Source organism: Hemitrygon akajei, chromosome 30, assembly GCF_048418815.1.
Source record: "Hemitrygon akajei chromosome 30, sHemAka1.3, whole genome shotgun sequence".
Lineage (NCBI taxonomy): Eukaryota > Metazoa > Chordata > Chondrichthyes > Myliobatiformes > Dasyatidae > Hemitrygon > Hemitrygon akajei.
In genome coordinates this window covers 13,353,377-13,368,936 of record NC_133153.1, presented here as the reverse complement: position 1 = coordinate 13,368,936, position 15,560 = coordinate 13,353,377, and the positions used below count along the sequence as shown (strand labels likewise).

The 15,560-nt window shown below is 38.8% G+C and overlaps 1 protein-coding gene across 2 annotated transcripts in view; it reads left to right on the top strand.

Moving 5' to 3' along the window:
- efl1 (elongation factor like GTPase 1) overlaps positions 1-15,560 on the top strand; it is a 280,941-nt gene that overhangs the window by 64,644 nt on the left and 200,737 nt on the right. Inside the window, exons 1-4 of one of the 2 annotated variants that reach the window (XM_073033004.1) lie at positions 2,868-3,138; positions 5,867-5,990; positions 8,910-8,989; positions 13,409-13,545. In XM_073033004.1, coding sequence (XP_072889105.1) covers positions 3,002-3,138; positions 5,867-5,990; positions 8,910-8,989; positions 13,409-13,545 — 478 coding nt within the window. In that variant the 5' untranslated portion in view covers positions 2,868-3,001. Of the gene's footprint in view, positions 1-2,867; positions 3,139-5,866; positions 5,991-8,909; positions 8,990-13,408; positions 13,546-15,560 lie in introns of those variants that run through there. The other variant, XM_073033003.1, reaches the window with a different exon arrangement.

Sequence of the window (15,560 nt, the reverse complement as noted above, 5' to 3'; positions counted from 1 at the left end):
CTCAAACATGAGGCAGGGCTTGTGACCTCCGGCCAGGGAGAGCATCTCGTTCATCAAAGCCGATGGCGGCTTGTCTCCCAAACCATCCAGGTGCAGTAAACGGGCAGCTCGCTCACGCCGTGAGAGTCCGAAAGTCCTTATGAGCAAGGCTTTGAATTCTGTGTATTTGCCGTCCGCTGGGGGAGACTGTATGAACTCCTCAACCTGGGACGCTGTTTCCTGGTCGAGGGAGCTCACCACGTAGTAGTAACGTGTGTCATCTGAGGTTATCTGCCGAATGTGGAATTGGGCTTCTGCTTGCTGGAACCATAGGTGAGATCGCAGCATCCAGAAGCTTGGCAGTTTTAACAAAACTGCATGAACAGATGCGGCGTCATTCATCTTTGGCCCAAATATCGTTTGGGCCGTCGGGGTCACCAATCGTAGCGGTGTGCTACACGCAGCACTGAAATAAATGACACAGAGTCGGTGAGCTGCAGTTGCAAAAGAGATTTATTCAGACTTCGTGGCCTCGCTTTAAAGCCTTCCTGATCCCGCCCTCCCTGGGCGGGAATACTGTAGGGGGTGCGTATTCACAATCCTGTCCCGCGCGCGGGCTTTTCCTCTTGCTGGTGAAGCAGACATGGTGCCCTCTTTGGAACCGGCCTCTATGCCGGCACGCGCCACTTTGTGAGCCGGTTCGAGTGCGCTGGGAAGTGGGTCGCCACAATGTATTCAAAATGTGTGTGTGTGTGAGAGAGATAGATAATTGCAAAGAAAGAACTAACTTAGGGATTTTGTTAAATTAATCAATAAAATGATGGACAAGTGCAGAAGATAATTACATTGCCAAGTAAGATGCTTACATTTTTCCCCTGTGAACTAGAATACTGGCAGAAAACTTGCACTTTGGCAGTTTAAAGCCTTTAATTGAATTGTTTTTTCTTCTAGGGATTTTTCAGTCTTGGAGGAAATATAGCCTTGATTCAGAGGAATGACAGATAGGCTCTGTAATGTTAATGAAAATGAGTAATTAGATCAAACATTTTAAGAATTTAAGGAATTTGAGAAAAGTACTTACGCCAGTTTGCGGGGGGGGGGGGGGGGGGGGGGGGGCGGGAGACTTTAAAAATAAACAAGTCCCTTTCTTAGTGAAATGAAAAATTTCTAATAGCCATCAAACTTTGGGATTGTTGTAAGTAAATACCTCTTGATGCTGAATCATTTGATAATTTAATATCCGAGTTTGATGATTTTTATTTGGGGACAGGTGTGGGCTGTGGTTTAGGTCCCAAATCACTTGCATCAGTTGCTCAGAAGATGGAAAAATAATTGAGTCACAATCTGAGTGCATCTCTTGTAAACATAATTGCTAATAAAAGGCCATTGATCTCCTTTTCTGATCCCTGTGCACTATCATTTGAATGGTAAAGATAAAAAAATCTCTCATGCGTTTCATATCCCTTACATGTATTCTGAAACATTTTAGAGACAATGAAGCTCTTTAAAAAGTACTCACTGTACTGTTGTAGGAAGCGACAGTTTGTGCTACTGCTGAACAGTGCCAAGGAATTTTGTTTGTTGACCTAAGAGTTCAGATCAGAAAGGTGGAACTATATAATACACCTTCAGTCTAATATTAGTCTAAGTTTTTGTATTCTAGCCACAGTCATCACTCAGACTTAGTTTGATACTACTGCTAGTAGTTGATCTGGTTTAAAAGACTCCATTTGAGACTGGATAAGGCTAAAATGTCTTAGAACCATAGAACATTACAGCACAGTACAGGCCCTTCGGCCCTCCATGTTGTGCCGACCCATATAATCCTTAAAAAAAAGTACTAAACCCACACTACCCCATAATCCTCTATTTTTCTTTCATCCATGTGCCTGTCCAAGAAGCTCTTAAATACCCCTAATGTTTTAGCCTCCACCACCATCCCTGGCAAGTCATTCCAGACATTCACAACCCTCTGTGTAAAAAAAACTTACCCCTGATGTCTCCCCTAAACTTCCTTCCCTTAATTTTGTACATATGCCCTCTGGTGTTTGCAATTGGTGCCCTGGGAAACAGCTACTGACTATCCACCCTATCTATGCCTCTCATAATCTTGTAGGCCTCTATCAAGTCCCCTCTCATTCTTCTATGCTCCAAAGAGAAAAGTCCCAGTTCTGCTAACCTTGCTTCATATGACTTGTTCTCCAAACTAGGCAACATCCTGGTAAATCTCCTCTGCACCCTCTCCATAGCTTCCACATCCTTCCTATAATGAGGTGACCAGAATTGAACACAATATCTTATTTAATTATTTTTTGAGGCTTTTAGGTTTGGGAAGGTGAGGTTTTACATTCTGCAGTAGATATTGTTGCTTGATTTTGATGAGTGTGTGATACCTGTCTTAGTGAATTTAAAGTTTCCAGATGCTCCATAAACTATACTGTTTCTTCAGTTTCACAATATTTGCTGAAGTAAATTCTGGAGATTACTTTTTCTCTGATGGGAATCAGAGATGTCTATCACAGTTGAGGCTGTTACATATTAGTTGTTTCATGGAACTAAAGCAGTTTCTGTTGACACATGCAGTATGTTTTAAAGTCACTAGAGGAGGATTATCTCATCCTCCTGACTTGTTTTGGTTTCACTCTTCCGTGCTTATATTGTGGCTTTTTAAGTGATCTTGTGGAATCTGCAGTGTTTTGCTGACCCTGGAGTATTTTATTTTATATGTCTTTGGGTCTCCAGCAGTGGCTACATTACTTTTCCCACTGCAAGGATCTGCTTGCGTTACAGGCTGGGCATGCTGCCAGAACCTGGCAGCTGGCTCCGTGCAAATGTTTTGTGTTGCTGGACTCAGATTTCCCATACTGATTCTTGGGGAAATTCTCTGCAGTGTGGAATTAACTACTGTTGTGAATACAGAAATGTGGGCTGCTGGCAGACAAATTCTGTCCCTAAACCCAGACTACCCTGAGCAAGGCGAGGATGATCATTGACACTGAAGGAGTAGATTCCCTAATCCTTCATGGCTTTACAGTCGGCCCTGGCCTCACCTGCTGTGTCATGTCGAATATTCCAAATGCCCTTTCATTTTAAACAGAATATCTTTAGGAGAGACAGTTGCAGTAGATTTTGTTTCACTTTGCTCAAAGGAATGCGAATGTGAGTAAAAGCTTGTTTCATTATTGATCTGTATCTCAGCTACCTTCCATGTCTTTGCCTTGCATCCTTTGATACTTTTGCACAATCAACAGTCAGCTTAGGATCTTACCAGTTTCATCATCTACCTTTTGTTCTTTCAAAAAGCTGCTCAGTTTATCTTTTTGTCTGTGGTGAATCCACTGCCAAGGTCTGAGTTACACCTTTTGTGAATCTTTGTAATGTTGGCTATTATTGCTGCTTTTAGGTACTTGCTGAATGACTCTGGGACTCCTCTGTAGTATAATGTACAAGCTGTTGATGTTCATCGGCATAAGTCAAGGCATAATGGTCACATCAGGAGCTTCTACATTACTGCCCAGGGAATTTTCTGGCTGCTGACCCTGCGTCCACTGTTTACCAGGTTACAGTATAACTACTGAACATGGCTGAAGGCCAACCCAAATGTCAAGGTGACTACAAAAATGTAGACTTCAAAAGGCCAGCCTGTTTTCTCCCACACAGCACTTGAGTGCAGAGCCGTTTGCTGAAGACTGTTGGTGGGTCTTTGTCTTTGAGAGTTACATGAAGGGCCAAAGAGCAACCTACTGCAAATATCTGGATGAAATTGACAATTGAAAGTCTTCATAAATAATATGCCAAATGCCATCTTTGTGAAATGAAACTTGCCTATTGGGACAGCAATAATGATCCATAACACTAAATGTTGTGAAGCTCATTGGAGAACTGTAACCGTGAGTCTACAAGTGACCAAACAGATAATTTTAATTTTTAATTTTTCGTACCAATGACACATCCAAATGAAATTTGAATTGTCACTCAGATAAAAGAGATTCTGTAGATGCTGGAAATCTTGACCATCACACATAAAATGCAGGATCTATGGAGGGAAATAAACAGTTAAAGTTTTAGGCTGAGACCCTTTTATCAGGAGTTCCTCTAACATTTTGTACTGTATGTATTGTTCTGGAATTGTCACTTGCAACTTTAATAACTTTTAATACAAATTACTGAGGAGGATTGGGAGAAACTTCAGCTAATACTGATACTAATTACTGACCAGAGTTATTTTACCAGCGGATACTGGAAATGAAGCATCAGTCTTCATTTTACCTTTGGTAGCAATAATATTGTGGAGATACTTCTTCATTCATTTGTGAATCTGTTGAATTCTCTACTACAGAAGCTGTAAATGTTAAGTTGCTGAGCATATTTAAGATGGAGCTAGATAGATTTCAAAATGTAAAAGGCATCAAGTTTCTCTAGCATTCATTCGTGTCCAGAATCATTTAAAAACAACAAAAATAAACATCTTTTAAATGCTAAGAAATGAAGACCCCTCAGCATAAACACATAAATCCTTTAAATTAAAAATAAATTTGCCTTTTTAAAATTGTAGTTCCTTAATGAATAAACTCTTGTGTGTGTGTGTGTGTGTGGCCACCTGTTCACCAACTAATTTTCCCAGTTTAAGGTTGCACTCCCTTATCACACTCTGATAAGGCATGCCATAGAGCACAGATGTTTCAAGAGTACTGATCAGCCAGGTGGTATTTCAGAACTGCCATCTTTCTTTGCTTGGGAGTCCAGAATGTGTGGCAGGCAACACTTGCGGGCTGTCCCCAGCACAATCTTAGGTGTGTTAGCTGTTAACACAAATGATGCATTTTACTGCATGTTTTGATATATGTGTGATAAATAAATCTGAATTAAACCAAATCTATCAGATTTCAAAATAGGTTAGTTGAAAAACATGGCTGAAATAGCTTGTCTTTTTAATTTACTGTGTCAGAGCCGTGACCAAAAAGTCCAATTTTGAATGGTCGGAAACTGCTTTCCTCACCATTCCTGTGATGGAGAAATGGAAATGCTGTCATTAGTTTATTGCAAGATTGCTTTTGCTGCAATGAACATGTTAGCTCTTCAGATAGCTTCTAAACAACCCATGAGAATACACAGAAGAGGAGTCTGGTACCTGTCCTTATTTTTCTGATCAATTTTGTTCCTCCAGTAAGCATCCTTAAAATAGACAATTCAATCATTTTCATATTGCTTTTGTAGGAGCTTGATTTGTTCAACTTGGTTGCTGTGTTTTTTACATTACAAGATTAAATTAATGTCAAATCTGCCAAGTTTTTCCAGTATTTTCTGTTTTTATGACAACCTGAATACTTGATTTGCTGTAACGGGTTTTGAAATTTGAAATCCCATGAAGTAATTAAGGAATACTTTCTGTCTCTCTTTTACATTCCTCGAATCTTTCTTTGTATCTTTCTTTTCAAATTGTCAATTTATATCCATCTATTTGTTGCTATATGTCGGAGAATTCAGTTGTTTTCTCTATAATCTTGTGACTCTCAAACACGTACCTCAGCTGATAGATTCATAGAGCACAGAAACAGACCCTTCAGCCAAACCAGTCCATGCCAGCTAAGATTCCCATCAAAGCTAGTCTCATTTGCCTGTGAATATCACTTTAAACCTTTCTTATCCATGTACTGTCCAAGTACCTTTTAAATGGTGTTAATATACCTGCTGCAACCACTTACTCTGGCAGCTCATTCTATGTACTGACCATCGTCTGGGTAGCAAGAGTTGCCCCTCGGATTCTTATTAAATCTCTCCTGTCTCACCTTAAACTTATGTCTTCTAGTTCTTTATTCTGCAACCGTGGAAAAAAAGATGGTGCACGTTCATGCTGTCTAAGTGTGAAAATCTCATTTAATTGCAGAATTGAAGAGTTTGTCCAGATGTACAGTGAAAAAGTGGGTATTAAAGCTGAAGTGCTGCTGAAGACTCTTTGGGGTGACTACTATCTGAACACAAAAGCAAAGAAGATAATGAAAGGAGCTCAGGTATGTTGCTTAATGTGCAGACAATTCCACCTAAAGTATGTTTAACACAAAATAATGAGATTTTACTCAGACTGAGGCTGGTTATGTTGTATCTCTAAATCACTACCTGGCAAGACTTATAGGGTATTTTTTAATAATTGGTTAAGTCCACCTCATTGTGGTTGTGATAAATTTCCCAAGTTTGTACTTGATGCTGATGGCCAAATGCATGACGGCAGTAATTGGGCAGAGTTTCTATGTCATTGCTATTCAATGAGCCTGGCCATAAATTGGATTAGGACACCATTCACTTTGTTGTTATTCCCATGGTTGTCCGTTTGCTAAGTAAACTAATCTCTGTAGTACTGCCATTCAGAAATATATCATGTTATAAAAGAATGATTGGTCCACTAAATAAAGGGGAAAATAGCAACCATGTTTTATTCATTGACTATGTATCACAAATAAAAATGAGCGCATCTTGATGAGAACCAGTATTTTATTGTGTTCATAACAATAGAGATTTTGATAGAGATTCCCAAGAGCACATGGATGGTAAAGAAATGGTGGCAGAAAATAAATGAAAGTCTACAGTTCTGGGTAAAACAGTTAGCCTTGTGCTGCCAACACCTCACTTTCACAAAATGATTTGCTGGGTAGCCTCTAACTTGATGGCATGAACATTGATTTCTCAAACTTCTTGTAATGCATCCCCGACCTTCACCATTCCCCATCTTCTTTTCCCTTTCTCAGCTTATCTAATTGCCCACCCATTGCTTCCCCCTGGTGCTCCTCCCTCCTTTTCTTTCGTCCATGACCTTCTGTCCTCTCCTATTAGATTCCCCCTTCTCCAGCCTTGCATCTCTTTCACCAGTCAACTTCCCAACTCTTTACTTCACCGTCCCTATACAAGTTTCACCTATGTCCTTGTGTTTCTCTCTTCCCTCCCCCTCCTTTTAAATCTACTCCTCATCTTTTTTTCTTCCATCCTGCTGAAGAGTCTCAACCCGAAATGTCGACTGTACTCTCTTCCATAGATGCTGCCTGGCCTGCTGAGGTCCTCCAGCATTTTATGTGTGTTGCTGATAAATCAGTTAACAAGAGGGCTGGAAGCAATCAACTAGTCAGGCAACAGCTGTGAGGAGAAAAAGCAGTTGATGATTCAGGCCCAGGACCATCATCAGAATTGTGTATGCCTTTGAGCAGAGGAAGTAGGACCATCTGCAATTTAGAAGTCATCCCATTCAAGGCAATCATCAAGTTGAGGATGAGGGAAATAGCCTATATTTAGGGCTGCTTTTCTGGCCCCATCCCCATGTGCAGTAAGCAGTTGGAATCCCAAGGAGGACTTCTCATTCACACTTGCAATGGCTGAATGGTCCTCTGCCTCTAAGTTCAAGGCATTTATTATTAAAGTATGTGATTTGTCTCCTTACAGGCAGTCACAAAACTAAGAGACCCCAAGAACCCCATTTAAAAAAGACTGTCAAACACTTATAATGTGCAGAGAATAGGAAAAAATTGTGCAAACAGTAAAAGTAAGCAAATTGCATTCAGAACTGAAGTTTTACGAAAGACACAAAGCCAGGCGTCACTGCAGCTGGAGCAGACCATAGCCTCAGTTCATCGCAGAGCTGAGTAAACATAGCAGAGCAGCGGGCAGAACTGGTTGGTCCCTCACCTCTGTCCTGACACCTTGACCTTTTCAATGTGGCCCAGTACTTAAATGATCTAAACTTGGGGTCATTCCTTCTTCTCACACACTCTCTGAAGCTCTGGAGCCTCAAGCAACTATCAAATGAACATAGGTTCTGTGGGAATTTGTGACTCTCAGTTACCACAAGGTAGAGGGATTTGGAAACGTAGCAGCAGCCTGTGTGTGAGTTATTTTAGTTCCTTTGTCCAGGTTAGCTGTGACCAGAAATACAGCAATTCTTTCAAAAACAGCAAAAAATATTTTCCATTTCTCTTCTTAGCCATCCATATGATTTACTAAGTTTAGATGATCAATTTAGTATAAGTTATTTAATACTATGAGTTAAATCTACTGGGACTTTGATTTCTCATCAGTAAGAGATGCTTGCAATCTTATCTGTCTGGATTGGAAGGTTGCAGACATATAAACATTTCAACTGTTTGCTTAATATTCTGGAGATCAAAGGTGAAGTATGAAATTTTGAAATTGACTAGACTATTAAAGCCTTAGTTTAAGTCTGACTCTCCCTGTCAGAGTGGGATGTGTTCCATTTGGAAGTCTGTTTTATATCCCATTCAAATTTGTGCTGTTTTGTGAAGATTAAAAGAGGGCTTTCTGTAATGTGTGGATATTGGTTTACAGATAGGTCCATAGATGCATATACAGTTTTCAGAACCCCCTAAAACTTGAGAGAAGAACATGTAAATCACCAGAATGTCACAATAATGATCATTCAAAAATAATCTGGGAATTCCATATGGCCAGTCTCCCAATAATTTTTGTTGGGAGATTGGCACTACTGCCAAAAGAAAACACAATAACAGACATAGTTCTGGAGGAACTCAGCAGGTCATGCAGCTTCTATGGAGGGGAATAAAGAGTTGATATTTTGTGTCGAGACCCTTCATCAGCCATTCCTGGTCTTGGTCCAAAATGTCAAATTTTTATTCCCTTCCGTAGATTGTTGCCTGACCTTCTGAATTCCTCCAACATCTTGTGTGCGTTGTTCTGGATTTCCAGCATCTGCTGAATCACTTGTATTTAAAAACTGAGTAATCTGCTTTCCCAGGTCTTCAATTCACTTGAGGTAGCCAATCGTGAAAATTCTGTGGGTGTTCTTTTGGATCTGTAGTATAAAATATGAAGTTCATGGAAAAATGTGTTGGCTTAACAACTTTTAAAGCAGCATACATCTTTCTCAATTAACTTTCAATTAACTGAGACAATTTTCTTTGTTGTCACAGTCAAAAGGCAAAAAGCCTCTCTTTGTGCAATTAGTGCTAGAAAACATCTGGAGCTTGTACGAGGCTGTGGTTGTCCGAAGGTAAGGAACCTTTTGATTACCATTATATACCTTTCATGAACATTAATAGTATCTGTAAGTGTTTTAAATCCACAAATAAAAATCTTTTGCATTGTTGTATTGTGATACTAGATGCAAGAATAAAGACTTCTTCTGCAAAGCATGAATATTGCCTGTCTTTTTACAAACTAGTCACTGGCTAAATTTTGTTACACTGAGAAAGAACTCTAAATGCCTGTATGTTGAAGCAGTGTTTTAGGTAACCACTTTCAATACTAGCACTAAGGTAAAAATTATATTCTTCCATGGTTGTTAATAATTGACTGCATAAGATCACAGGTAGAAAACGCCTGCAGCATTGTTTCACACATAATCAGCCACCATGCAGAAGTGAAGTTCGGCTGAAGCTTGAACCTTTACTAAATTGCAGCAGAGCTCTGAAAAGCAGTATAATTCCCATAATTGCCATCTTTTATGACACATACTCTCAGAAGCCAAAACCATGTCAAATGTTTTCTAATTAGGAGAGCCTGGAGTTTTATGCATTCTCTGTCACCACATTTTTTATATAAGTTCCATTACATGCATATTCTGCTTTGATCAGTTCCTAGTTGCTTCGTGCAGTGTTCCATTCTCTCCGTTCTTGTACCTTGCACAGGTTTCCGTGTCTATTCATTAAAGTTGCACTGATGAAATGTTAAGGTAAATCCTTCAAATGCCACCTATTTCAAAAAAAGGAAAATAATGCAGCAATAGTGTGATAAAATGTTAAACAGAATAACCCAAAGTGAGCATTCATTTCATACCTAAATCCAGAATTGTCTCAGTTAGTATGTACTAATTGTAATTTGACTAGTTGTAATGCACAAAGCAAGTTAATCACCTAATTGAGAATATTTTATATTTCCTATTTCTTGGCTCCACACCAAACAAATTGCATTGATCTTAGTGGGAGAAGTAAGCATTCAGATTTGTAGTTTGGAGCAGTTGATTTCTTGTCAGCAACTTATGACCTGTACAGTGGCAAACTATTAATTATTATATCTCGATGTATACATGTGGCAAGTTCAAAGGAATAGTATTCATAGTAAGTATGTAGAAACCAAGTAACATTGTTTTTAGTGTGTGTGTATTTTTATATATAAAAAGTCACATCAGTTTCATATTTCAGTTTGGCGCTTAGTGGTAGTTTGATGTGATATTTTACAGAAGTGTAAAGACGATATATTTGGTAGTGACATTTTTGTACTCCTTGTGATTTATTGATACTAAATTTTAAAAAAGTTAAGAATAATGGTTAAATCTAACAGCAAAAGTTTTTGTGGCTCGTTCTCATGATAGTGAACTGTTCTACTTCAATAAAAAGTATGTAATGTAGATTGGCAAATGCTACCTAAGCCCTTTGTGAAAACCAAAATTGCATAGTTAAAACTACAGAGTAATAAACAGTATTTAATACCAGCCACACACACAAAATGGTGGAGAAACTCAGCAGGCCAGACAACATCTATGGAAAAAGGGCCAAAACCCTTCGGCAGGACTGGAGAAAAAAAGCTGAGGAGTAGATTTGAAAGGTTGTGGGGGGGGGGGGGGGGGGGGGGAGAGAGAAACGCCAGGCTGCAGATGAAACTTGGAGTGGGGAAGGATGAAGCAGAGAGCTAGGAAGTTGACTGGTGAAAGAGACAGAAGGCCATGGAAGAAAGAAAAAAAGGGGGTGGGGGAGGAGCACTAGAGGGAGGCAATGGGTGAGCAAGGAAATAACATGAGAGAAGGACAAGGGATGGGAAATGGTGAAGGGGGGGGGTGGGGAGGCATTACCAGAAGTTCGAAAAATCGATGTTCACGCAATCGGGTTGGAGGCAACCCAAAAGGAATATAAGTGTGGCCTTATCCCGACAGAGGAGGAGGCCATGGATGGACATATGGGAATGGGAAGTGGAATTAAAATGGATGGCCACTGGGAGATCCCGCTTGTTCTAGCAGATGGAGGGAAGATGCTCGGCAAAGCAGTCTCCCAGTGTACGTCGGGTCTCACCGATGTACAAGAGGCCACACCGGGAGCACTGAACACAGTATATAAGGCCACAATTAGGTTGGAGGAACAACTCAGCTACTACTCAGTAAATTAGAACTACTCTTCAGCTTTTTGCCTCCAGTCCTGCTGAAGGGTTTTGGCCTGAAATGTTGACTCTACGTTTTTCTATAGATATTGCCTGACCTGCTGAGTTCCTCCAGAATTTTGTGTGTGTTGCTTGGATTTCCAGCATCTGCAGATTTTCTCTTGTTAGTAGTTAATACCATGAGGTTTAGGATTCTTAATTATTTTGCATTGTCGTGTCTGAAATCACATTGCAAATTTTTAGAATGCAATTAGTATTATAATAATAGACAGTTCAACTATACTGACTGCAGAACACTCTGTAACATTACTGGCCCAGAAATAGAATGATCCCAAAAAGTTTTAGATTTGTATAGTGGATAGGAAATGAACCAGTGCTTTCTAATTGTTCCTGATGAAATTAGAAAGATGTAAGATGATAAGCTTCAGCTATAATACCCTTTTGTTATTTCATAGGGCTTGTTTTCTTGTCCCTGTCACTGGCTTCAATGAAATTGGAGATTTACTGAAATGGTCAAGAGCATGCACATCCATAAAAAACAAGTTGGAAGAACTCAGTCTTGCTATGCTTACAATGATAGACCTGGCAAGAGTTAGGTGATTTGTGTTTGGCCTCGCCTGGAGCACAGATTTTATTTTTTTATTTCTACTGTTAGTGGGTGGAAGGTTCTGTTCACTTGAGTCATGACTTCAGATGTTAGATCTTTATTATTGTGTCCACAACAGTTGAAAGAACTGCAGATTTGAAATTCAAGAGGTACACATGAAATTAACATAAAACATAAATATAGAAGCCTGTTTGGCAACCTGTATTTATAGCTTGCTTATACATATTGTTGAGTAACTCCTATTTGAGTGATCCTAATATTTTAGATGAGCCAAGATTTTGATGCAGAGAGACGAAGCAAAAAACAAAAGCCATTGCTGTCAGTAATTTTGTTCTGGTCTGAGTTCCTCCAAATTCTTTTCCATCCTAATTCAAAGTGAATGACCATGACTGTGAACGTCTGTGCATTCCTATAGTGGCAGTATTATGTGAACCTTTTATTTTTGGTGTGAATTTGAGCAAAGCTGCCAACTGTTGCAACAGCAGCCAGCCCTTGGGTATGTTTACAGAGTTTGGGCTTAACCCAGGCAGCACACTGTTTATGCTGCCTAGGTGAAAGAATTCAGTGCATGCAAGTTTAGATGCAGTTTTCCACTTCAGTTACTTTAAAATGTTCAAGCAATAGGGTAATTTGATTATGTTGTTTCTGTTGATACAGTCCTTAAAATTTTTACTGCGAAGTTTAAAACCTGGGCACCATAAAGTTTTTTTTTCTCTCACACATCCATCAGTGGGGGATTTGGTTTAATTACATGTTCAAGTACTAGACCAGCTCCTTCTCAGGCATAGCTAATTCCTGTCCTGTATATAGCTGCTTGCAATTCTGTGAAGAACAATTGTGCTGAAATTAATATACAATTGATTAAATAATTCATTTCAGCCTAGTAATTGTACACACGGTACATGATAGAAATCTTTCAACTTTAGAGACTAAGATAGTCATTGATAAATGCTAACTTGGTCAAGGGAAGGAACTGATTGACTATTTGAATATGAAATTAAATCAAATCTATTAAGGTGAAGCAAACTAAATCATTTTAATGGATAAATTGTAAATTAATTTTTTGTTGATGCAAGAATAAAGGCACTTACAGGATTTGTAAAGTGGTAAATAAATATTATTGTATGCCTATACTGCTTGCAGCTTCAATCATTATTAGTCAGACACGCAGAATATTGCCTCAATGAGGGAGAACCACTGTTACAGTTACTTTGCAATACAAACGCAGGGGGAAAAAAACACAAAATTAACTGTGTTGGACTACTCATAGGAAATTTATTAGTTTTGAGTCAGAATTTCTCTGTCTTAACAGAAACAGTCTAATACCATCTTCCATGGCTACTAAATGAAAATGTTTCAGAGCGCTACAGGGGTTATATTTCAGGGCTTTTCCTTCTGGTCTGACATATTGTAAGGGCAACAATTAAATTGAAACCTGCTTGAAATTATTTAACTATCTAAACCTCTAAAGACCTCAAATGCACTGAGCTCATTTGCTCAATTATGTGGGATTGCTGTGCCAAAAGATGAAATACTCTGATTTCAGCATAATGTTAAGCATGAAATGCAGATTTTGTTTTGTAAGAGTATCTTCAATTTTGTACATTCTATGAATGAGAATTTTTGAGCATTCCTCTGAATATGCCTTTAAGAATGAATATAACTGGTGTGAGCACATGTTAAGAAATAGTAATCTTTTGTCTTGGTTTCCAGGGACAAAGAGAAAATTAACAAGATAGTAAATTCACTAGGTCTATCCATTCTACCTCGTGATTCACGACACACGGATCCTAGAGTACATCTCAATGCCATCTGCACTCAGTGGCTTCCCATCTCCCAGGCTGTGCTGTGTATCCTTTGATTATATGATCCTTTATTGGATTACAGTGTTTAATAATATTGGTTTAACCAAATCACAAATTGGTTAAATTGTTAGTGATTGTAATAATGTTTGTTAATTCATCTGTATAACCTAACCAGCTAATAAGCTACCTGAAATGAACTGCTCGAAAACTATTTAAACTGACAAAAGTGCAAACTGACATTGAATGAATGAAACCTGTTCCCTTAGCTACCTTTGACAGGATTTGGTAATTGACTGGTAAGAATAAAATTCCAAAATCAGCATATAAGAAGGTAAAAAAAAAGCAACTAATTTCTATTTAAGCTGTGCCTCATGTATTTAATTAAATTCTAGTAGTTTACAAATTGGAGAGCTATAATTTACATCCATTATGATGGAGATCAATATTTTAAAATAGCCATCAGTAACTAGGGACAGCCTTGGTTATTATAACGACAAAATATTGGGGATCTGAAACTTTGAAAAACTCAAGCTCTTGAATCTGCTCTGATTAATTTACATTCTGATATGTCTATCCATGGCCTCTTCTATTGTCCAAATGAATCCAAACTCAGGTTGGAGGAACAACACCTTATATACCGGCTGGGTAGCCTCCAACCTGATGGCATGAACATTGACTTCTCTAACTTCTGTTAATGCCCCTCCTCCCCTTCTTACCCCATCCCTGACATATTTAGTTGTTTGCCTGTTCTCCATCTCCCTCTGGTACTTCCCCCCCCCCCCCCTCCACTTTTCTTTCTCCCGAGGCCTCCCGTCCCATGATCCTTTCCCTTCTCCAACTCTGTATCACTTTCGCCAATCACCTTTCCAGCTCTTAGCTTCATCCCACCCCCTCCGGTCTTCTATCATTTCGCATTTCCCCCTCCCCCCACTACTTTCAAATCTCATACTATCTTTCCTTTCGGTTAGTCCTGACGAAGGGTCTCGGCCTGAAACGTCGACAGCGCTTCTCCCTATAGATGCTGCCTGGCCTGCTGTGTTCCACCAGCATTTTGTGTGTGTTGTTGTTTGAATTTCCAGCATCTGCAGATTTCCTCGTGTTTGCTCTTGAATCTGCTCCTGCTTTCATTCTTTCACTTCTCTGACTGCATCATTCTGTGGATGAATTTCAAATTTTATATCTCCACTTATTTGTCAAAGAAATATTTTCTCCTTGCTCATATTTTATAGTTCAGTCATAAAATCGGTACCTAATTAAATCTGAAGATGGCTATTTTTCCTCTGATCATTTGTATGCAGCCTTTCAGGAGGTAATCAAACAATGGTCTACTGATGCATCAAGATTGTTTTAAGAAATGTATTCCTTGATTTGTCAGTCTGCAGTACATCTGGGTTAATTGCTGGACCAAACGTGTACGCACAATTGGATTTGAGGAAAATTATTATTTTCTTGGGAAATTTGTATTCTACAAAAACATAATCTTGGTGTAACTGGAACTGTCAGTAGGGATGGGCTCAGAGGTAGTCAGAAGTTGAATGTTACATGCTTGAATTTTAAATAATGCTGGAAATGCCAAAAATCTGTAACAATAACAAAATGCTTATTTCAGGTCTGTTTTCAACTCTGCAAATATTGCCTGACTTCATGAGTATTTCCAGCATTTTCTCTTTATATATTTGAAAAAAAAGCTTTGTTTCAGTTCTTAAACTTTTAATGATTAAAATATATTAAGGCAGTTTTGGACTCAAACTCAAATATTTGAATCTATTGAAAGGGGAATGCGGTGAATATAAATTTACTAGAATTTACTAAAATACATAAATTTACTAAAAGTGCATACTAAGGTTCAAGATAAAAGGATTGTGGATACAGTTATGTAACATGATATAAAAGAGAATGTGGCAGCACATACATATAGTGGGTTGGAGACCAGGAAATAGAATAAGGTATGAACTACTGTTTCTAGACTAAAGAAATACTTTATCCTTGGGGAACAGAGTTCAAAACATTACTCTTACTTGTTATATGTAAATGTTTCAGAGTTCTCTATGGTCTCCTTC